The sequence below is a fragment of the Sturnira hondurensis genome, unplaced genomic scaffold (genome assembly GCF_014824575.4).
Source record: "Sturnira hondurensis isolate 20B ecotype Veracruz unplaced genomic scaffold, ASM1482457v3 Scaffold0005279, whole genome shotgun sequence".
In the NCBI taxonomy this organism is placed as follows: Eukaryota; Metazoa; Chordata; class Mammalia; order Chiroptera; family Phyllostomidae; genus Sturnira; species Sturnira hondurensis.
This window is the reverse complement of record NW_028077910.1, coordinates 17761181-17785789: the sequence shown is the minus strand read 5'-3', so window position 1 is coordinate 17785789 and position 24609 is coordinate 17761181. Positions and strand designations below refer to the sequence as shown.

The 24609-nt window shown below is 41.5% G+C and overlaps 1 protein-coding gene across 7 annotated transcripts in view; it reads right to left on the bottom strand.

The window, feature by feature from the left end:
• Positions 1 to 3302: 3302 nt before the first annotated feature.
• Positions 3303 to 24609, bottom strand: part of PLCH1 (phospholipase C eta 1) — a 180383-nt gene continuing 159076 nt past the window's right edge. For 3 of the 7 annotated variants that reach the window (XM_037046684.1, XM_037046686.1, XM_037046687.1), the window contains 9 exons: positions 22341 to 22438; positions 19173 to 19352; positions 18975 to 19082; positions 17831 to 17955; positions 13445 to 13529; positions 11478 to 11624; positions 11161 to 11240; positions 8810 to 9164; positions 3303 to 6463 (listed from right to left, as the gene is read on the bottom strand). In XM_037046684.1, the coding sequence (XP_036902579.1) occupies positions 4377 to 6463; positions 8810 to 9164; positions 11161 to 11240; positions 11478 to 11624; positions 13445 to 13529; positions 17831 to 17955; positions 18975 to 19082; positions 19173 to 19352; positions 22341 to 22438 (3265 nt within the window). In that variant the 3' untranslated portion in view covers positions 3303 to 4376. Of the gene's footprint in view, positions 6464 to 6760; positions 6789 to 8809; positions 9165 to 9601; positions 9662 to 11160; positions 11241 to 11477; positions 11625 to 13444; positions 13530 to 17830; positions 17956 to 18974; positions 19083 to 19172; positions 19353 to 22340; positions 22439 to 24609 lie in introns of all 7 variants that reach the window. The other 4 variants (XM_037046691.1, XM_037046689.1, XM_037046688.1 and 1 more) reach the window with 4 other exon arrangements.

Sequence of the window (24609 nt, the reverse complement as noted above, 5' to 3'; positions counted from 1 at the left end):
TATGTAAAAAAAGACTCAAGTAGCCCAGAAGATGAGAAAAATACGACTTGTTGGCCTCATATCACAGGTGCCACTCACGCAGCTCACACCTATGGCCTCCTGGGAAGTTCCTTATAACAAATGATGGAGGAGGAAAAATCTTGAACCTAATTCAAAGACAGTTGTAATGCTTTACTGGGGTTCTATAGATATGAACCACTGTCACAATAGAGTCCCTCTCAGGGGTGACTCTGAAAATAGAGGCATAGCCCCAGGAGGTTCTCAACAACCAGGTTGGTAGGATGACCTATTTTCTGGGTGTCAGTCAGCTTCTCTTTGGTCAGCCCATGGCCTGCACAACCGGCTAATGAACAAAAGGACCACAGTGGCAGGCTCAGACCCTGTACATAGATCCAAGAGCTGGGGCTCCGGAAACAAAGTGGTTGAACAAGGCTCAGCCTCTCTTCCCTTCACTCTCAATGACCCAGTTGCCGAATTTGTATTTTCTGTCCCTACAACCTTGTGTCTACTGGGTTAGAGATCCTGATGGCCAGGGGAGCACAGCTTCCTTGAAAGCATGTTAAGGATTTTACTGAATGGAATTGAACTATTCTGAGCTCGGCATGCCAGTGGATACGCAAGAAGAGAATTACCATACTGACGGTTTAATGGACACTGGTCATCATGAGAAACAGGGTTGTTGCTATACAACGGGGACAAATACGAGTGTATCTGGAGAGTGGGATGCCCTGGTGCACCCCTTGGAGATTCTGTGCCCAGTCATAGTCATAAGTGGATGCCCCCAGCAACTATTGCCTGACAACGGAAAACAACCTGGGGTTCATGTATACCAGGACGAGGGACTGTGTCAGTGTACCAGGTGAGCAACCTGGAGCAGCTGACATGCTGACCAATGGTGAGAGAAACTAGAATGGGTATCAGACGAGGGAGTTGATAAATATCAGCTGTGACCCTGGGAGGCGAGGCAGCAATGATAATTGTCACTTGGTTTGCTAAGCTCTTTAAATCTTAGGGGACTGAAACTGACTACTACGTGGAAGGATTGGCCTTCCACCTCCTTCCTTAAGAAGCAGGGAAAGCTTCTCGGTCTCATGCAAGATCTGGTGCAGTACACAGATAGGAAAGCCAGTTACTGCGTCACCCTAGATTGACCATTCCCCGTCTACCCCTCTTCCACCCAGGTAGCAACCATTTGCAATGCTTGCAGCTATTTGAAATATCGCCACAGTGTTAAAGTCCCAGCCACTGCCACTGCACAGTGCCCCTGGTGGTGTGGAGGGAGAGCTATGCTGCAGGACAGAGGCTCTGGCTGTCCCAGCAGCTGCCTGGAGGGGCTGCATCCCACAGCCTGGATATAGAAGAAGTTAAGGTCTTACAGGGTGGACTTCACCACCGAAAGACAGCAGACAAGAAGGGCAGCAGAAGATATATTTCTCACCCTTCCTCCTCTACAAGGGACTGCTCGGAGATGTGGTGTCTCCACATGGCTTCTCTGGAGACACCCTGCAAATGGCAACATCTGGCTGATTGCGTTGCCAAGGCGTGGCCATCTCATTAGCTCATCCTCTTGGATTTTCTTTCCTTTTTCTGCTTCAATGCCCTTTACCTTCATTCTTGCTTCCCTAGGAATTCATCCATCCCACCTCCCCCCACAATAAAATGTTAGCATGTGAGAGTTTGCTGTAAATACCTTTTCCTGTAAAACTGAGATAAGATGTCAGCTCTTTTAGGTGTTGTTGTTTTTTTTAAGTGTGTGATTCAGGACTCTTTCCAGTCTGACATATGAGGAGCTTAGAAGTCACCAAACAATTATAAAGATGAACAAACTGAAAAGTCAACAGCTCCTTTCAGATCTGTCATGGAATTGAGGTCACAGGGCAAACTGCTGCTGCCCAAATTGGAGCCACACACAGGAAATATGGAAATCACAACTTACCAGAGCAGAAAGCCATGAACCGCCACCTCCACAGACAGCGGTGGCAGAGTAGGAAAACCTGAGCTGCAATGGATGTGTTACTGTAAGGAGGCTCAGGGTGGACAACCTGAGACTTAAAAACTCCAGGATGGCCCTGTTGTAGGGACCCCCACATGTTTCTGAGTTTACTTTTGAAGCTCTGCCAGGTCCTTGCACTGAATATGGAGAAAAATCCCCTCCATTTTCCAGTGGGGGGAAAAGAAAAGGAACCATGTTGAAATATGCCAGAACATTCTGTTCTTAACAAGCCCTGCCCTAAGAGATACTATTTCATCAGAACTTTGCCTCCTGGGGTCAAGAAAGCACCCCGCTTCAGCCCCATCTAACCATCTTGACCCACTTAAGGGGGAGGAAATGCTGAGAAGTACTGGCAAAGTTTATAGTCCAGGGACACAAACTCACCAAAAAATAAAAACTTTGTAGGACTACAGAATGCTTCTCCCTCGACACACACACGTTACATCGCATCACTGCTGTTCTTTTGACCCACTACATCAGGGTCGCCTTTCAGCCAAAATTTACTAGACACATTAAAAGGCAACCAACACTGTGTGATGAGATATGAACAAGCAACAGAGCCAGAGTCCGGTAGGTATGGGAAAATGTTGGAAGTACCAGAACAGAAATTTGAAAAAATTATGACTCCTATGCCAAGGGCTTCAATGGAAAAAGTAGACAATGTGCAAAAACAGAACATGTAAGCAGAGAGATAAACATTTTGAGGAAGAACTGAAAAAGAAATACTAAAAAATCAAAACTCCTTTGAAGGGCTCATTAGAAGACTGGGTACAACTGAGGAAACAATCTCTGAGCTTAAGAAGATAGATAGAGATTTCTAATACAGAATTCCAAAACGGAAAAGCAAAGAGAACAGCCAAATTTTTGAAAAACCCACAGAATACCCAAGAATTGTAGGACAACTGCCCTGACACACAGATTTCAGGTGGTCCGCTCTGCCAGGCATAGCATATCGCCAGCCTTTCTCTCCCCATCTCCCCAACCCCAGGGCAGGACTTGAAAAGGGATATTTTTAAACTAGCAATATCAACGTCAAATGCAAAGAAACTCATTATATTAGATTTCTTTTCAAGTCACCTTACAAATATGGTCTTTAAAGCATATGAAAACACTCAGAGACATAAATTGTCGTTTAAGACAAGAGTTTGTTTATATCTTTCAGATCAGCCTCAACTTGCACAGAGTTGAAACTGCCCCCTGTAGAACGTATCCCTTCTGTTAAAGAAATGAAAAGGAAAATATTTCCATATGCTTTCTCAACAGTCACCATGTGAAGTTCAATTTAAAAAAAACAAACAGTCAGCAAGTATTTAAAAATCTGCTTTAATTATATTTTCATGAATTCCCAGAACATCATTGCAGTTAATGTTACAAAAAAGCAAAGGGGGACATCTGAACATGCAGTACAAAAATGGATTCACGGTGAAAATAATGTATGTTGTACTAAAATATAGTTACTTGGCTCCCTGAAGGAAAAGGGTTTCTTCTAATTATCTATTCACTTGGGTTTTATTACGAGAAAGTATTTTTTTCCTTAAAAGCTTGGGGGGTGGGTTTCATTTCCTGCTGCTATCATTAGTGTCTGATGGAAGTCTCTCTTTCTGACAGACGGCAAGCCATTATTTGCAGTCCATAGTTTAATCATAAAATTCAGAAGTACAACACACAGCTTGGCAACTGTGTTCTTGTTACCTACAAAGCCATTAGCAAAGATATGTCCCAAAATGTAAGTAAAACAATTTTGTCCTCACATACAGAAGTCTGCTCTGTCCCTCACACCCTCACAGCCTCTTGTAAAATGAGCATCCGTCTGTGAGGAGCAACTACCAATCTCCTTTGAACTCTTATTCTGGTTGAGGAAGAGAAATTTTAAAAGGTAAGGTAATTATTTTAATCATCTTTTGACTGAGTCATTAAAATGCATCTGGGCTTCTCAACAAAGAAAGAAAAATAAGGAAGATGCTAATGGCTTTAAAATCAAGAATTCATCCCTTTGTCCTTTGCAAAGACTCTTCGGTACCTCAAGTTAGAGTAAAAATGATGACATTTGCAACAGTGAACTGCGGGCTCCGAGCGACGAGCATCTGGGTGAAACACACAGACGCAGTAACCCGAGCTGCTGAGAAGTTTGACATCTAGAGCATGCACACATTTCACACCGAGAGAGTTTACAGCACAGGGGAGAAAGGTCATAGGCACACGGGAAACGTCGCCCAAATCTGTGTATAAACGCGTAAACAGAAAGAACTCATGGATTTGAAGGGAGACCAAAATATGAGTTTAAAAATACATTTTAAAATCATTTCAAAGCCAAGGATTTACTGAAAACTCTGACAATTCTACAGAATACCTTGTAAACATCGAAAATGCAGCTTTATGTCATTCACAGTCTCAGAAGAAAATAAATTTCTGGTTTATCATCGCTGCTGGGCTCTGTCTGCAAAACAGAATTATTGGAGCAAAACTGGTCAGCGTGGCCGGCCTGCAGGGCTGCACATGCGCCCTCCGGGATGCCCCGGCCCTCCACTGCGCTGCCCTTGGCGCTCCGCAGGTACCCGGCTATGTAGGAGCCCGTGGAGTGCCGGTTCCCTGCGGGAGGGGGCGCTGAGGGTTTGTTTCGAAGAATCACTCCACCCACGTGGCTGGGGTTCACACCTTTTTGCTTGATGGCTTCCTGCTTTTCCTTGGCACGACTGGCAATATTGCGCACTCTGCTCTGACTTCTGGATGACAACTTTCTAACCAGAGCTCTGGGGAACTGATTGGCATCCTGCTTGGAATACAGCACTTGGCAGCTGTCTTCCTGCTCAAACGACACAAGTTTCCGCAGCTGCTCGGTCAGGGCATCCATGGGTTCTAATGACTTTGTCTTCACAGTCGTACCCTTCTTCTCTCTGATGCCGGTTGTAACAAAACTCTTACTGATACACTGGTACTTGCTTTCAAAATTGCAGGCAATGTCCTCTGATGTTAAGTCCCCCAGACTTTTGGATTTGCAGGGACTGGGCAGCTTCAGAACAGGCAGGGGAGGGTGTGGGGACTGCTTGGGTGCAGGGGCATGCAAGGCCTGAGCACTAGATGGGGGCACGCATGCCTGGTTCATTTTTGCATCTGAATTTGAGAAGTGCTTGTGCATAAAAGCAGCACCCTGAGAGGCTAGATGAGAAATACTTTGATTTTTGACATCTTGAATATTGTTGAGTATTTCAGAGACGGGAGGGTGGAGAGTCTCTTTACAGTAGCCATTTCTCAAGCCTCTTTGAAAATGTTCCACCACGTCCTGACTGTACTTCAGTTTTAAAGGAGAAGCAAGGTGACTTGTGCCTTCTCGCCTATATTCATATGTGGTTATAGACAGATTTTCTGAGTCCCCATCCATTTCTACGAGACTGCTCTCCCCAGAAATTAAACAGAGAGTGGGACCAGCTACTACATCTCCCAGTGTCAAGTCAGTGGACGAGGCAGGGCTGTGGTTCTTGAGTATTTCCCAGTCTTTCCCATTAGCGGGACCTTTGGGGAACCAGCAGTGGGAAGCATTAAAGGAAAGAGGCAGGTTGCTTTCTGCGGCCCCTGTCTTGGCCTTACCAGAAGGGTCGTCACCTGGTTTGGTTTTAGAGACATTAGGAGTATGGGTAGTTTCACAAACAACTGTGTGTGTTGAGCACTCAGAGGTCTCAGGACTTAAGACTGAAATTCGCTCAGGAGATGAGCACAGCAAGGATGACTTGGGTTTTCCCTTGGAAAAGCCATGCTTGAAGGGCATTTTTAGATCCATAGTGGGCAAGGGAGGATGGCCCGACATCACTCTGGTGCTACGAAGATGAGAAACAACTGTCAGGTCAGCCTGACTTCTGGTCTCATCAAACTGGCCAATCAGTGCTGAGATGGAACTGCCCAGTTCATTCTCATTCGTTAACGTGACATTGTCAATAAGATGGGAAATGTCAGTTTCCTGCAGAATTGCGGTAGAATGTAAGTCAGGTGAGTCAGTAGACAGCGTCGAGACATCTGACAGTGAAAAGGATATTGCAGCTCGGCCCTTACCCCAATTGCCCTCCAACTTTTTAATCTCCAGATTGCTTTGAGAAAGAATGCTTCCTGACAACGAGCTTTTGCCTTCCACAAAGACCCCAACATTTCCATTTTCCTTGGTTTTCACACTATGCAGACCTGGTGTTAGGTTAACTGCAGGATTAAGAGCCAAATGCTGCCTTGGGGAGAGGGATTTGTTGGGACAGTGGTGTTCCTGGCCATCACCTGACACAGATGACTTGGTCCTCCCACCCTTAGACCCTGGCACTCCCAACTGTTCTGTGGTTGACATGCTGGCAGTAGAAACAGCAGAGTCCCCTTGGCTGATGTCTTTGTGGAGAAGAGCGCTGGAGGAAGAGGATAACTTTTTGTTGAACATTGGAAAATGTGGGTCTTTTATACTTGCCTTCCCATTTCTGCCGCCATCCTTGTCTTCTGCTAAATGAAACAAACAACATTTTAGGTGACACGTTGCACTTTTTGTAGGTGCTGCAAACACTCATGTTTGTCTTCAGACAGACAAATGGAGAATGTAAATCTGTTACATTGTGACAGAAGATAATCATGGGTTGTATAGATTTGCAACAAAGTATCTGTATGATGAATAAATGGTGAAATATATTTATAGGCATTTCACTGACGGTTCCCTCTGAATAGCTATTACATCAGTTAAGGATGTAATATTCATTATTTAAAAAATGTCATGAGTTACCATACTTTTACAGTGAGGATTACCTTAAGTTGTTTCCTAGTCAGATTTGTACTACACAGAAGCATGGCAATAAAAACAGAACAAGACAGCTCTGTTAAACAAAGCAATGTGGTACCTGTAAGCAAGACACTATAAGCTTTCAAAGGTAAGCATATATTAGTAAAAAAACACAATTTATATTATTTAAAAAACACTTCGGCAATACATCTAATTTCATTTATTTCTAAAACAAAATGGATGGTGTAAAAAACATTAAAATATCAATATATGTTGACTTTAAAATGAAGAATTGGTCACTAATTCTTTATTATTTCAAATATCTAATTTCCTGTCAATCAAACTTTTGGTTTTTCATATGCACATTTCATATCACATTCTCCCCTACGAGAGGCAGTAAAATATCAGGCACAGTAAGGAAACTTATAAAAACACACAAGTCACAGCAATTTGGGCCACCCCATCACGCTTAGTACAGCACTAAGACAATATTAGGTGTCAAGTATTCTTGATCAGATTCTTTTAATAGAATAATTTAACTTATTAAATATTTTCCTAACTAAAAAAATTTTGTCATAAGAATTTGATAAACCCAAAAATTATAAAGAAGAAAATTAAGTACCTTATAGCATCACTCAAAGATAGACACTGTGAGTTTTTATAGGGAAACAGAACTATGTATAGAATTTTGTATTCAGCACTTTGTCAGCTTAATATCTGAATCACCCATGACTGCGAAGAATTGCTCCGTATCTGCCACAGTCTTCAGGTGTGCATACACATCTATGAACGACTAACTCATGTAATTGTTTTTTTAAACGGAGGACAGAAGCATCACCTCAATACTGCTTTCTAACTCACTTTAACAGTATTAACATTTTGATTTCGGCATTAGCAGAATTATTACTGATTTCTACAAATATAGCCTTATTTTCCCCAAAATGGAAATCTGATACAAATTTTGAATCACATATTTCATCTCTTCTCTGATATTCCTCTTAGAAAAATTTCAGACTTTAAAACTCCCTTTTCTCATTCAAATAAACAATTCGGAAGTTTGTTTCTCTCTGTAGGATATCTTAAAATAAAAATTAATGCAAGTAAAATGGCATTTGTGGGAAACTGGATCATTGAAATTAGATTGTATAAAAAAAGGAGAATTTCCTAAAAGAAACAGGTATCACATTCTACTTGTGTGAGATGATTTTGTTTTAATTAAAACGTATTTGCTGCAGAGACCTCAAATGGACACAGTTCCCGTGATAAATTATCTAGAACAAGGCAGCAGCAGGACTCACTAACACAAGTCAGGAGCTTGGTCCACGGCAAGGCAAGCATCACTCTTTATCCAGTTATCGGTATGAGTGAATAAGCATTACGCTCAAATTAGGAGGAAAGCTGGGTAACACCAGGTCCCTGTGCTCAAGGAGCTTGGAGCTGGAAAGCAGCCGCAGACACGCTGCACCCCTGGCCACATCCAGGGGTCAGGGAAATAGGGCCACAGGAAGACATCTCCTGAGCTACCTCTCAAGGAAGCATCTTCCCTCTCCTTGATCTCTCAAGGGAAGATGATGGCTTGTTTGTAACATCTGGCTTTTCTTTTTTCTCTCTGAACATTTCTGGTCACAGAAATGGATTATGTGTTGGGGAGAGAAACACAACTACATTCAACCTCAGAAAAATCAATATAATTCTACTGAACCTGAAAACAACCAGCAAGTATATGGTACCCACTTAGAAAACCAAGATCCCTGCTCATATTTTGCAGGTTGCCCCTCCCTCTGCTGTACCTCATTAGGGGTGGTTTAAGCACCTACAGGCTCCAATCACACCTGATGGTGCCTCTTATTCCTCACTGCACTTTCAGATGTCAATGTGATTTTAAGGCATTAGGTGAAGTGGCTCTTCTACCACCCTGCCCCCAAAGTTTAAAATCTGGCCTAAAAAATTACTCTAAAACATTTCTTCTTCGATATCTTTTACTTCGACTATAAAACGTCAACCATGTTATCACACCTAGAAACCAAACTGAAGCTTACAGCAGTTTCTTTTTGCAGAAACTTAAAGCATCTTACCCGGAGAGTTTTCTTTTCCTTCCGTGTCCTCTGCTGTTTCAGACACAGGCAGCGACGGAGACCCGAGAAAACATTTGTCGACGGGCATTGAGACAGGACGCACTTGCAGACTCCGCGTGGTCCTCCTCACGACACCGTCTTGGTCCCTTGCAATCTCAGACACAGAATCCTTTATCTCTACCATTTCTTGGAGGCCCATTTTGCTCTTTTTCCTGCCTTTGGCTGGAGCACTGGCTGTGCGGCGCAGGATTCTATCTCCAATCGATCGTTTCCGAACATAATGAGAGCTATTTTCTGAAGAACTGTGCCTGGGATTCTTGTTGAACAGTCCCTTCAGACCTTGGAGCTGTCTGCTCTGAAGGTACAAAAGGACCAACCACAAGTTAAGCAAATGCCACTGCGTCAACAACATGCTTTCTAAGTGACACCACCATGAAAAATGGAATAGAAAATAATTTTTTCAGCCATTGAAGTATATTCAAAACAAGAAAACAGCAGCTCACAGCATGTTTGCACAACACCATGCATGTCTTATCAACCTGACTCTGTGAGGGCGACAGGCCTCCATTTTCACAGCCAAGCTTTTCCGGAGGTTTCCTACCCAGAGACGACAAGGTGGTAGGAAAAGTTCCCACAGTTAGTAGACTGTTTAGAACTTCAGCCACCTTAAAGCAACAGATGCACGTTTCAAACTGGTGAGCAGGAAAATGGAGTGATATGAAAGAGCATGCTGCCATAACCACTTAAAACGAAATACGCCAGCAAGAACAAAGCACCATGCTGAGAAACTACCTTTGTAGCTCCTAGAAAGTGCAATATAGTGTAACTGGGGTTGAGTATTAAAGGGCTCCACTGCAAGGGAAAAGACACACAAACAAAACACAGTTGGGGCTCATTTCAAGAAGGTGGTGCAAGTGAAAACAAAAGAAAAAATCCATATGCTTCTGTAAACCCTTCCAGTTTCAGTGGTTTTAGCCACAGGTTCACTCATGGCCCCACTCAGCACCACCTGGCCCGCATTACGGTGCGCGCATCCCACCCCAAGCAGACCTCGAAAGTAGTAAATAATAGGACTTATAAGTGGACACTTCTTTAGGAGAGAGAAGTGAAGTCCTATGGAACACTTTCTTTTTCATATTTTAATTTCTTTCTGGATCAAGTTTTAAACAGTGTCTGAGTTTTATTGATTCCCTCAAGTATTTGAAAACTACTACAGAACTTCTTAGTTAACCTGGGATTCCTAGAAATTCAAGAATCACTTTTTTGTCATTTATATGTGTGTTTGTAGGCCAGAGGAAAAAAATCTCAATAAGCAGCACAGACAGAAACCCAGTACTAACCCCCCCCCAAAAACCATAAAATAAAACCTCATCAGTCTTAGAGATCAGGATCCTTAGGCACCCCCACCCAACTGATGTGAGAAACATGTACCCCTAATTTAGGCTGAATTGGTCCATTCGCTAGCAATTGCCTCGTAGCCATGGTAATATTAGTATTAGCCAACATTTTTGAGCATTTATTATGTGCCAGGCAGGTTTCTCGGAATAACACGTTTATTTATTTATGAGGGAGATACTATTTTTACTCCACATTTGCAGATGAGAAGGCTGAGGCACAGAGAATGTAAATGCCTCTGCAGCGGAGGTTCCAGACTACGCACGCAGACCTCCTGAAAAAGAACACTGAACGTTCCTGGGCCTTACTCCGTGCGCCCTGTAGATCACATCTGGCTCTAAAACTTCATCCCAGGGGCCAAGTCTCCAGTTACTTGGCATGCCCAGAGGACAGCCTATTGATCAGTAAACCTCAAGGGAGCTCTCCAATGAGGAGGGCAGCACCCGGAGAGAACTAGCCTGCATGTCTGTGGTCTTTTAAGTCCTGTGAGGAGCTTTCAATTCACTCTAAAGTTTTAGGTTTTTCGTGGAAAACAAGGGCGTCCAGTGAGTGCATCCTGCCCGGAACTGGCTGGGACCACAGCTTGGTTAATACGAGTAATTCATGAGACATCTGGGACACTACATTTCCCACTGCAGCCAACTGGAGCTTTTTAAATTTTAAAATAAAACTCAACATTTAACTATATCTTCATTGTTGTGGCCAAACACATGACCATCTGAGAGGACAGTTCTCTGTCAAGTGCAAAGAGGCCCCCAGGGTGGAAGGAACGCGTGTGTGGATGGGCACCTGAGTGTGAGGTCACTCGCTGGGCTCACTGGGCTTCCCTATAGTTTTCTGCTAAAGAACAGCGTGTCAAGACGTATGCACTCCTTTTGTGCAATTAGTCAATCAATAACTTCGTTAGGGACTATATTATTTTTGCACACAGCTTTAAGCCCCATAATTTTTCTCACCTTTCCATAGATTTCATTGATTGTTATGTGGACAAATAAGGATGCTTCTGTCAATCCTTCCAAATAGACATGCCGGTAGCCTGATAAAAGAAGAGAAAGCAGTTTTCTTTCAGCTGAACTTGCATTTGTCTTTCCTACAGGTACAAGTCAATTAGGTATATTACTTTACTATACTTCTTTACACTTTACAAAGAATGTTAACACTCATGTTATCATACAATGCATTTAATGTGTCATATATTGCATATGTCATATATTAAATCTCTCAAAGAAAATGGAATGGTCAATCTAGACAGCAAAAGCCAGCCTGTACCTACCAGGGACTAGGCTGCTGAAGGTCACAGTTCTTTGTCCAACGAAGTCTCGTCCAATGGGATCATGATCCCACACAAGGAACCGGACCAAAGCTAATTCCGGCATGTGTACTGTAAATGTCAGGGTTTCTTCCCACACAGGGTTAAATCCTCCAAGAAATAAGAAAAGTCAGAAAAGCAAAGGGTGGACTAAAAAAATGAATTGGCCATAACAGGTGCAAAGCAAACAGTGAAAATTGCTGTGATGCTTATGAAACTCATGCAGACGGCCGAGCCACTCCAGGACGCCTCCCTGAAACAGAGTCTCAGAATTTACCCCACTGGTAGAACATAATTGGGAAGAAAATTGCCTGTAAGTGATTACATCAGCTGTAATAATCTTTGATGCCAAGCTGTACTGTAGAGAAAGCTTTCCCACACAATATTCAGAATGCTTCAGTGAGGTCAAAAGTATCTATAGTAGGGATATAAGAATTGTGACATAATCCCCCACCCCCACCCAACAAAGAGAATCATGCTCTCACTCCCCAAAGATTCTGGGGTGGTAACAATCACCAGCAGCCATTTTATGAGGGAGCTGCTGTGCAAATTTCAATGCTTATATATCATGCTATTTAATTCCTAAAGCAATCTTCTAAGGGTGGTGGGGCAGGTTTTAGGGGTTTTTTCTCTATTTAAGAAAATCTATATATTACTGACTTTCAAAATTACACAAGTAACGCATGACCATTTTTAAAAGTAGGAAATATAAATATTTATACATCATTTTATAGTTGAGAAAATTGATGTTCCAGGAAAATAATGTGCCTCAGGTCACACAATTAGTGACACAGCATAATTAGACTGTTCACTATTGATTTCCAGTGACTTCTCATGAAGCGGGACCTTCATGCATAAAGATGATGTATTTTTATAGCTACTGAAAATGAACAGAAAGATCTATAATTTGATTCAAATTCCAAAAGCAAAACTACATTTACTTCTTAGTAAGTTTCTCTCAGATAAAATACTTGTTTGAACTGATAAAAATTTAAGTAGTCTATGAATTTTTATTAAATGTATGCCTTCAGGGGGCATCAGCATTTAACCCTGTTAAACACCTTAGCTAATGAAATAATTATGTACTAAAATTCAATGAAATGCCACTCTTGAATAAAATAATAAATTATCTTTTTGTTGACTTAGTGATGACCTCTCAATTACTTCTGAGGAAAAAAAATCTATTGAACATTGGTAGAAAAATGCAACGTAGAAAGTTTGCCTTAAGTTTATTAAGTAAGAAGTTCACAGTATTCCTGAACTCCCAAATTCCTTTCCTTAAACCAATGCTTAGAAAAACTCCTCTTAAGGTCTCTCTGCGAATCTCTAATTTCTCAAATGTTTTGAGAAAAATATGCAATTATGTTGGCAGATGAATGAACGAACCCAATTACCAAGAAAGAGACATGACAGCTAGGTAAAGAACCGTTCTTCACATTACAGCCCAAATGCAAGAACATTGCCCATTCACCACACATGTATATTCAAAAAGTAAACTTTCCAGAGCATGCTGCATTCACCTTTAAAGTTTTACATATTCCAGAAAAAATGAGAAATGATTAATACATAGGCTTTGAGAATGAAAGCTCTGAGAATTCACATAATAAAAATACAATATAAAAATGTAACGCAGGCATTTTCCTGACTGGAGTTTTAACCTGGTCCTTTAAAATACCATTTATTCTTTTCAGTAGAAAAACATTTTTGCTTCAAAAGCAAAAGTCTGAGAGCCTAGATGACCACGCCCATCAGAGCCTGTCACGGATCATCCCACACGTATTTGTTTTCTGTACTGACTAGACCTTCACGTAAACTCGGATGGCAGTTATGGACTTTATGGAAGTTCTCTGCTACACGGACAGTTTTCTTTTTCAGGCAAATTCTATTGCGAGAGCATTCTGGTTAAAAATGAGCCCAAATCATCATCTTACCATTGTCATCCACCACACGGGTTTGGTCTTTACAACAATCTACTGGCAATCCAATAATTTCAACTTCAACAAAAGGATCGATGATCTATATAAAGACAGAGAGCATATTATAATATCTGATACATTCCCATACATGTGTTCATTAATATGAGAACACTGGACAGAATGTCCACCTTTCAACAGTAACCCACTCTATTAAGAGAAAATGTACTAGGTGCAAGAGATCCATCTGCATGGAACAGAAATAAAAGAACAGATTAAGTTTTCCTTTGCCAATATCCACTAATATTATACAAACATTACCCCGCGACCTATGTAAGTTCAGAAGATACACCCACACCTCCAGGGGGAAAGATCCAGCTTTGTCAGTGATCTGTGAGCTCTGCTTTATGGTGCATATTCTAGAATCTTCTAGATAATGAGCAATTGAGGGCGAAGACCTTAAAGAACCCAGGAAAGAGAGACAGTGATTCAAGTGTCAGAAAACCTATTTTTAGTAGCTTGGAAAGTGGAGAGAATATAGTTTTGTGGGAAACTTCAGAGAATAAGAGCTAGAGGCATGACAGAAGAACGTGTTAAGACAACGAGACAGATACACACATTGGGTTTACTAAACAAACCCCAGTGTTTCTGATTACTTTATGCTAGAAGTTTTTCCTTTGAATACAATCCAGTGGCAAAACTGGACCAGTAGAGATCACGGCATTTTGGGAGAGCTAACGAATGTGATTTCTGTTTTTAAGGAAGTCTGAGACCCAGGCCTGAAGAGCAACTTCCTGTTTCAGAACATGGCTCCTGTGTTGACCTTCAGCAAGTTGAGTGTCTGTACTTCAGAGTCCTCATCTGTGAGCCCAAGGTAACAGTCTCCACCTCACCCTACCAGCACCCAGGGGAGACGCTAGAAAAATGGAATCAGATAGTAGCAGCAAGACTGGGGAGAGATTCGGGAGGTGGGACACGTAGGCGCTGGTACTTCATTAGACGTGGAGAGCAAACAAAGGTGAAAGTTAAAGATGGCCATTTCTGATTGGGAGCACGACAAGTTATCATTTCATTCTCAGGAATATGAACAATGTTAAGAGGTCATGGGCTGAGATTTCAGGGAGCCTGGACCGGGGGAGAAAACTCTACCTTTATTTTCGTTACCCTCTAACCAAAGCACAGCAGAGTAGCGTTTGTTCGCGATTTTGCACCTGCCAGAAATCACAGATGTTTTCATGCCACATTATGGTCGGTGCAGGAATCATCCATACTCACCATGACTTGAATGGTTATTAGACTGCCCCTAGATCCTGCCATGCATTGCACTAATTGACAAATATAGGTGCATGTCATAACTTTTTAATATTTTGTTAAGGGAATTTCAATATAATTGGTTTCCTGTGTAGCCCTGTCTACTTTATTTTATGCATTTAAAAACATTATTCTGAGAAGAGATACCAAAGGGTTCCATGGCCACCAAAATGTTACAATACCCTGATAAAGAACCTTGTAAGCCAAGATAAGGAGGTTGGCTTTTGTCTGAATTACCAAAGAAAGACAGTCCAAGTATATTTAAAAGATTACTAACTTCAGGCCCTGGCTGGTGTAGCTCAGTGGATTGAGCGTAGGCCTGCGAACCACATGACCGTGGTTCAATTCCTATTCAGGGCACATGCCCTGGGTTGCAGGCCAGTTTCCAGCAAGGGACTCACGAGAGGCAACCATACATTGATATTTCTCTCCTTCTCTCCTTTCCTTCCTCTCTAAAGATAAATAAATAAAATCTTAAAAAATTACTAACTTCAGAGACTCCATATTAACTACACAGGTAATGAGGTGCCTTGTCCACTAATGTTGTCAATCCCGTCATACACTCGTCCTGTGGTTCCTGATATGACACACTGAGAAGGATGCAACATTGACCATGTACTTCATCTTCTGCCAAATACTCTGCTGCCAGCCACGAAGAACCAACCAGGTAAATCCAAAGGAAGGACATGCTCAACACAACTGGCTTGAACATTTTTTTAAACGTAAATAGCATGAAGAGAAAACAAAAAAGCTGGAGAAGTGTTCTCTATTTTTAAAGATCAGAGAGAAATGTCAACTAAAAAGGATGTGTAATCCTTGATTGGATCCTAAATCCAAAAAGAAAAGAAAAGAATAAGAGATATAAAGGCAATGTTGAAACAATTGGGGAAAATTGAATATAGATTTTCTATTACAAAATACTATTGTACCAGTATTAAATCTCCTAAGTGTCATGATTACATTTGATTACACAGAAAAATGTCCATATTCTTAAGAGATAAATGCTTAAGTATTCCTGGTCAAGTATCATTATGTGAAAATTTTAATATCACATGAGTGCAAAAAAATTCAAATGTATAAATATATGTGTATATGGATATAATTACTAAATTTTGTGACATTTGCTTTATCTCTCTCATGTGTCTATGTATGTATATATGTATATATATATACACAAATATATATGTACATATACACATGAAAGAGAAAGCAAATGCCACAAAATTTACTAATTTAATTCATGAATCTAGGTGTTAGAGACATGATGTTCATTGTATTCTTGCACCTTTTCTGAGGTTCAAAGCATTTCAAAGTAAAAAGATGGGGAGAAAATATAGGAAGTGAGCCTTCCTTTTTGTAGACAATAAAGAAAGAAAAAAGGAAAGAAGAGGCAAGGAGAAAGTTTCTGATACTACCAAAACAATAATTCTTAATGCTGAGAGAACAGAATGGAAGCAGAGCAGCCAGCCCACTGGGAGGTGACACCATCAGAACTGACAAGAGATGACCGTGGCTTGGATTAGGCTGGAGGCAACAGACCAGGAAGAAATGGTCCCATCGTTAAGTTCCCTCCTTCTGAGGATCAGGCCATGATGCCATCTATGGAAGGTGAGAAAGAAAGTGATGAGAACAGATGTTTGAGGAGAGAGCAGGGTGGAAAGATGTGGCTGATAGCCTTGGCATCCCTGCTCAGGTGCCACACGTGGCGGACCCTGGCCAGCAGAGTCCGCCTGCTGTGGCTGACGGCGAGAATGAATGCACAGGTGACAACAATCCTGTGGAGAAAAAGGGAACAGGCATGACTACTCTCTCAAGGGGAGAGTGCCTATGGATGCCTCGGCCACTCCCTCAAGAGGAGAGCACCCCGACCCTTGTCTAGACAGGCTTTTATTGTTTTCCTGGGGTCTTACATCAGAGAAAGATTTATTATCTATCACATGGAATATTATTGTCTACATTTTAGGTACAATCAAGAAAATGAAAGTAACATGCAGAGGGGAATGAAGATGAGCTGATTAGCTCTGTCCTTGGGAGAACTCATGCAGGCTTTGGAAATTACCTTGAAGATAGACAATACATATTTGTTGTTTTAGACCAGGGTGATGGAGTTTTAGCAAGAGCAAGCCATAACAATCTGTATGCATTTTCTAGGACTGATTCCCACGGGAAAACTCAGTTTGAAAATCTGGCTCCTGCCCACCACTTCGCTTCTGTAGGTTTTCTATACAGAGCTGAGTCACATTTGCCAGGCCAAAACAAACCAGTCCCTTACAGAAAGATCCACTGCAGAGAGCAGGACAGAGCAGGACTCAGTGGGCTGACTGGGTGCTATGGGGACAGCAGCACAGCACTCCAGGCCCGCTGAGCACTGAGACAGCAAGTTCATGGGAACGACCCACTGCAGAGTGGCCACTGCAGAGTGGTCTCTCCCATCAACATTCAAGATCCAGAATCATGGTGTAACTGGTAAGAGTGGCAAAGAGCCTGAAGGGATGGGCCACACCTGAGAGGAAGGTCATGCACATAGGGAGAGCACTGAGGCCAAAAGGGCCAAGACCGGGTGTAGTGGAAGCAATGGAGTAAAAGCTCTGGAAAGACAGGAAGCTGTGGTTACAGAGGGAGACGTTTTAAAATTATACTACAGACGTACCGCAAGTAATGTCAAGAGTCAGCATGTGGCCAGGAGCAGGTGGCTGGTGTGTAGCAGACATGAGGGGATGAGGAATGTGGATGGAAAGTTAAGATGTGCTCTTATGCAGTATTTCCATCAATAATGAAATTGTTCTTTGCACCCCGATGTTAGCATTGCCAGTGTCTGTCCTGAATAATGAGTCGAACTGCATGCACTACATGCCTCCAACACAGACAATGCACTACAGTCCGGGAGGACCATGTGTGCTTTGTCCATAGGCTGGTTAATATCGGCAGAGCTGAAGCAGTGCTCATTTAACACACGCTCGTGTGTGTGTGCGCGCGCACACACACACACACACACACACACACACACACACACACACAGAACTGACATTTTGGATGAAAAGTGAAGACAATAAAATAATCACATAACTAACCACTGAGTCACATGTGGCTTACCTCTCCTCGATCTCCAAACATGGAGTCCGGAGGTTTGGGGAGTTGCTGTCCACTGATCACTTTCAGGATGAGCTGCTTTTTGGGGTTGGCAGGAAGTGGATCACCAGAGAAAGGGTTGAAAGTACCTAAGCCAACGTTAAAATCTAAGGTTAGTAGCATGGAAACATACATACATACTGATAAAGCTTGGAGAACAAAGAGATAACAAATGCCGAATGACTACATCATTTCTTAAAGTGAAGAAATTAGCACAAAACTATCAGTGTGGCTTCTGCGGGAAGGCAATGCCAGCTGGCATTTCCATCGCTAGGGTTTTTGTTAGAATCCATGCTCCCAAAGGCAGACGAACGGGCCAATTTAAAGCAAGTGCCTGCAATGCAATGCAATTATCAACTGTGGCATAGCGGGGAGAGGAGCATTTTATTTGAATGCCAATAGGATAGAGGAGAGCAGTTATGTCGGGTTTAAATAATTTATAACTTAAACTTTCTTGGCTATAGAGTGACCATAGCAAACAGAAAGAGAATCTGAAATTTAGTACCGGTAAATAGCAGAGCAAGAAAACATGTAAAGCAAAAAAAAAAAAAAAAAAAATCCTGAAGACACACCTGTCAACACATTTTTACCTGAATTGTTAAAAATCCAATTTGCAAAACTTTTAAGAGAATTTTAATGAACAGAACCAATAAAAACCCACAACCCTGTTTGTCTGTTTTTTTAAATCTAACAGTACATTATCATTTCTTTTTTTTAGCCCTTGTTTTATAATTGGACCATACTAACTAAAGGACTTCATAAAATTGTTTCAGGGGGTATTTTGATTTTGCCACTCAGAAAGTTTCCGAAAGGGCTTCAGTCTTACAAGACAGTCTGGTTTATAAGTAATGCCCAGTGAATATCGTGCTGGGCGCTGGGTTGCAGATGACATCCACTGCTACCCCGACCCTCTTCATGGGTATAACCTCAGGGGAGAACATTTTAAACATTAAAGCATGCCAAGAGTTTTAATTTATATTCCAACACCTTAGCCTATCTCTCCTTTTTTTAATCATGTTGTAAAACACTGGGATAGCACACTTTCCAGAACGCACCTTCGATGGAGGTTACCTGCGTTCGGATACATGACTATGAAATTAACACATACCTCTGCACATTTGCTGCGGCTTGAGGACATAGCCACAGTTGCCATTTGTCTTGAATTTGGCTCGATTTAACTGCATGATTCGCCCTTCAGACTGGTAGTTCAGTGCCACTGTGGAAGTTCAAAGTGTGAGAGAATTAGGCAAAACGTCAGCATAGACTCAAGACAAGAGAAAACAGCGCTTTCCCGAGGCATACGCACCAAGCTGGCAGCCTGCATTCCAGTAAGGCAGAGGGTTGAAATTACTGGAGTCGATGCGGTAGGCGGAGGGGTAAATCCTTGTCAGCTGCTTTTGGTTATACACCATGAACTGCTCTGATTTCTGCTGAACCACTTGATGGGCTCTTGTCTCACTGAATGATAACACATTTCCTGTGGTTCCTGGAAGGTTTTAATAAAGAAAAAAAGAAGTGAGAAGCACAGAAAGAAAAACAAAACACTTACAAAGGATCTTACATCAGAGTATACCCACAGAAAAGGGTAGAGGCAGCTCCAGACCATATAATTCCATTCTTAGGACTCTTGCCATTCTGAGGCCACAAATGAGCTGTGCTAGAATAACTGTGTATTTTGAGGCCCCGTGTTCTCCCAAGAGTTCAACTATCTCACTAATCCATGTCTATCTCACTAGTATGAACAAGGTGGGCAGGAAAAAAATTTTTAGGTCTATAATTCAAATAGAATGTCTTTGCCAAAGATACAGACAGCCACGGATAAATAAAAATAAAACTATCTTGTAACTTAGTCCTGATAACAGGGAGACATTCATTAAAGGCATTCATCTAAAAAGCACACATGTGTTGCGGAGGGGCGGGTACTAGGGGACTAAATGGTATATTTAAAAATAAATGATAAATTAAAAGCACACGAGAAACACATAGTAACCGAGAGCATTTAGACATAAAGAAAAACCAAAGAATTCCAAAAAAAAGAAAAACTGAATTTTAAAGTTAATTTGAAAAGAATCATGGAACTAGTTAAAACCTGTTTGGAAGAAAGGAAAAATAATGAAGAAAGAGTTCAAAGGAGCATTATAAGAGAAAAACTTTTAGCCCTGGCTGGCGTAGCTCAGTGAATTGAGCGCAGGCCTGCGAACCACATGATCGCGGTTCGATTCCCAGTCAGGGCACATGCCTGAGTTGCAGGCCAGTTCCCAGCTGGGGACTCATGAGAGGCAACCATACATTGATGTTTCTCCCCTTCTCTCCTCCCCTTCCCTTCTAAAAATAAATAAATAAAACTTAAGAAAAAAACTTTTAGAAATAAGAGCAATCATCTCTCCACCCAGGATTAGAAACAATGAAAAAAATAAGGAAGGAAAACAAACAGGAAGTTTATTTTAAAATTTCTGCTTGGACTGTCATCAGGAGGGCAAAGGAAACCGCAGCTCGGAGCAGTGCTGATGGAGCAAACCTCCAAGCACTTAATACCCTGCTCTTATTCCCCAATCCCAGCTTTTGCATCATTTCTATAATACCCCACTACTCCCGCTCTTCACCAACTATCCACACCCCACCCCAGAATGACCACCCATATGTCTCCTGGACCTGTCGGCAGAGGTCAGCCTAGATAAAGCCCCAAGCTGCCCAGAGCCAGTTTTCATTCTGGTGTGCACTGTGACAGCTGAGCATATCTAAACTCAGACTGAGGGACATGGCCCATGAAGGGGTGGAGCTATATATAGTCCAGCTGGGCCAACTCACCCTAATTTTATCCAGACTGTGCACATTAATTAGGGCATACAGTCTCCCGGGCCCACCACTGTCCTCAGGGTCGTACACCCTTAGATTGAATGCTGACCAAGTGACTAACAACTACACTCGAGAACTGGAACTTGGAACAGTCACAAATACAGGTGAGAGGCAAAGAAATTAAGAATTAGTGTTTAGTCTGCTGATGTGCCTCATATAAACTCTTGATCATGTACATTTTATTGACATTAACTTATTAACATAGTTCACATCCCAAGTATTCTACAAATGATCTTATAAGAGGATTTTGAACACTTTAAAGGTGATAGGAGAAATCTACAATCTGTGACAAGTCACATGCAGATAATGCAGTACTTGAATTGCTAACACTGTTTGGCATCTCCCCACATAAATATGCATACCACATTGTCATTAAGGTGGCCTTGATAATTAGGCACATATCAATTAATATACTGGTAGAGTTGAGCTGCTCTGCATTAGAATAAGCCATGCATTCATTATCTATTATTTATTTTAAGGTTAAAAAACACCTGACAAAAGACAAAAACACCTGAAGTACAGGAGCTAAACAGTACTCACTATTATTTTTTCATTAAGCTAATAGGATTACGATTTCCTAAGGCATTTGTTAGCAATTATATTTCTGTAAATCAAATACACCAGAGTTTATTTTCTAGCTGTAGGCAGTGATTACAAAATGTGTTGTTCATGCGCTGAGAATCCTATGGTTTGCCATGATCTCACATGTGAAATTCATTTCAATTTTTGGAATTGTCACATTTGAAGAAGCAAGAAATATCTGCGGATAGAAAAGGAAGGAAATCTGCAGGCAGAAAAGGCCGCCCTTGTGGAGGTGGGGGAAGGACAGGAGGTGTGTGAGGACAGGAGGCCAGCGCAGTGTGGTCTTCTCTTCAGGGTGACTTGCTGATCAAATGGGATATTCTGATTTACATTTAATTTCTACTAAAACTGAAAGTGGATTGAAAAGCCACAGGACCACAGTTTATTTCTATAAACATTCATTAACGGAACAAAGTGGAAATGAGAAGGGCAGTGAACAAAGGGAAAAAGAGCAACTGGCAGAAAAGTCCAGGGTGAGAACAGTTGTGACTACAATGTCTCGATTCAGTATATGGTAATTCACAGGTAAAAAATCACTGAAAGCGTCAGTGCTTCTGAGTTTTTTGTTCTTTTTTTTTGTTAAAACCTCAATCTTTGGATTAAATCATTTTCATCAAAGCCAAAAGAGGCAATGAGAAAATATAAGGCTTTTCGAGGTGTTCTGTGAACCAATCGATTCCTTCTTTTTTTTGGTCCTTCACACTGAGAATGGCTTTCAAACCAGGCCAGGCCTCCACAGTTTAAGTGTTGGGGAAATCCTTGCTCTGACACACTTGTTTTCTTTTATAATAAAGTCCTGCTCTGACCTGTAGGCAATTTCCTTGACCCTAGACCAACGGGCAACCTCAGTAACCAACAGAGCCCTCCTCGGGAGCTAAAAGCTCTGCACTAGCAGCTTCCTGACAACTTGGGCTGGACTGGACCCAGTTCCAGAAATGCTTGCTGATGACCTGATTAAAAAAAAGATTAATTAACTTCTGACCAAAGAAAAGGTCAAGAATATTTACCCAGGAAAAGAAAACAACTCAGTCCTTACCATCATCCACAATGTCCTGGGCGGCCACGGAGTTTGTATACACCACCAAGTCGGAGAGCTCTCGGCAGAGCTTCACGGTTTTCCTCCTGCGGCCCAACCTGTGAGAGACACACCCCAGAAACACGTGACATCTCGGACCTGGAAGCAGCTGGGTCTTTGTTTACTCTACCTTCTCTTGCTGCTCCTAATGGAGCCAGGATTAGAATCCCAAGTGTATTTTGTGGTTCAGCATTCTTTCCACCACAAAACCTTGCTATATGATCTTGCTCATAGCTGATTCAAAATCAGTCTTTTCTCATGTATTTGAGAGTTCTGTAGTGGAAGGCTTGATTCTCACTGTTACCCAGCTAGGAATAACACCGGAGGTCACCAGGAATCTACTCTGGTTTGGTAAAAGGAGAATCTGAACTAAAGGAATAAAACCATTGTATTGTGAGCCACAAGAATTATCTATCTAAAGGGCAATACAGCAAAATTTCCATAGTGCTTATCTTTTAGAGGTGTAATTCCAAGTGCTTTTTATTTTTTTCTTTATGCTTTTTTAATATTCTTCAACCAATTTAAAACAAACATCAATACTTTGTTCTCTCTTCTATAAACCACTCCTAGGATCTCCTCCACAACTTGACAAATTCTACCTCTACGCCTTTCCACAATAACGTGCCCCACATTCTCCTCCCATGCACACTTTCCTCCTCCAGGGGAACATTTAACAAAAACGCTCATCCTATCCATGGCCAATAAGAATGTGAGAAGATGCTCAACATTACTAGTCACTAGGAAAATGCAAATCAAAACTACATCCCTACTGGGATGGCTATAACCAAAAGGGCAGGCAAGAGCATGTGTTGGCAAGGTCGATGAGAAGCTGGAACCCTCACACATGCTGGGGAATATAAAGTGGTTCAAGTGCTTTGCCAAGATCGATTTGCAGTTCTTTAATAAGTTAAACAGAGTTACCATATGACTCAACAATTCCACTTCTAAGTATATACCCAAGAGAAATAAAAACATATCTACATAAAAATGTATACATCAGCCGAATGTGAAAACAACCTAAATGTCCTTCAACTAATGATGGATGAATGAAATAACGTACAGCCATACAATAGAATGTTATTCCACAGTAATAAGTAATTAAGTACTGATACATGGATGAATCTTGAAAACATATTAAGTGAAAGGAGCCACACACAAAAGGCCAAATATCGCATGATTCCATTTATATGTAATGTCCTAAGAGGCAAATCTATAGACAGAAAGTAGATTAGTTGGTGCCAAAGACCCAGGGAGAGAGAGATGGGGGGATGGGTGCTAATGGCAGTTTCTTTTGATGTGATAAGATGTTCTGGACTTAGATAGTAATTATATAGATTTATTGACTCAATGAATATTTATTGAGCTCCTATTAGAGATAAAGTAGTAAACAAATCAGACAAAAATCCTTACTCTAATGACACTTACATAATTCAATAAAAGTAAGGCCAAAATGCACCAACATTTCATTTTGCCAAGAAAGAAGTCATGAACTTAGGTATTAAAAATAAATGAGAAGCATTCATGCTTTTCCTTTACAAAATAATTAGGAAATTCTATAGTCATTGCTGAAAACCTGGTCCTGTGAAAGTTAATGATTATAAACCAATGTGAGGTCATGCCTAGAAATTACAAGTAAAACCCCAAGACACAACATAGAGAAATTCTGCATAAAGTTAGCTGTTTTCATCTTTATCCTGAAAGTGGATTGGTTTATTGAAGTTACAAAAGGACACTATTATAAATGCTTAGTTTTTTTGTTTTGTTTTTTAATATATTTATTTATCTTTAGAGGGGAAGGGAAGGAGAGAGGAAGAGAAATATCAATGTATGGTTGCTTCTCCTGCATCCCTTGCTGGGAAGTGGCCCCTGCCGGGAACTGGCCTGCAACCCAGGCATGTTGCCCTGACTGGGAATCGAACCGCGATCGTCTGGTTCGCAGGCCCGCGCTCAATCCACTGAGCTACACCAGCCAGGGAAATGCTTAGTTTTTGATACCTATTATGGGTAAATCTCCAACTCAAGAGTGGCAAGCAGTATGATCTCATATGGCAGTGTTACTGTCTCATTTGTACACATTGGGGTTATCAAGGCTTTCCCCACACACTGTCCCTTCCCTGGCTGTGTGATTCAGAGTTGAGTCTTTCTCAAACTTGTATGTGAAAATAGGTACAGCAGAGATCTCCTGGAAGGTCATCTATGTCTCTTATATTTTTACTGTAACTACAAATTG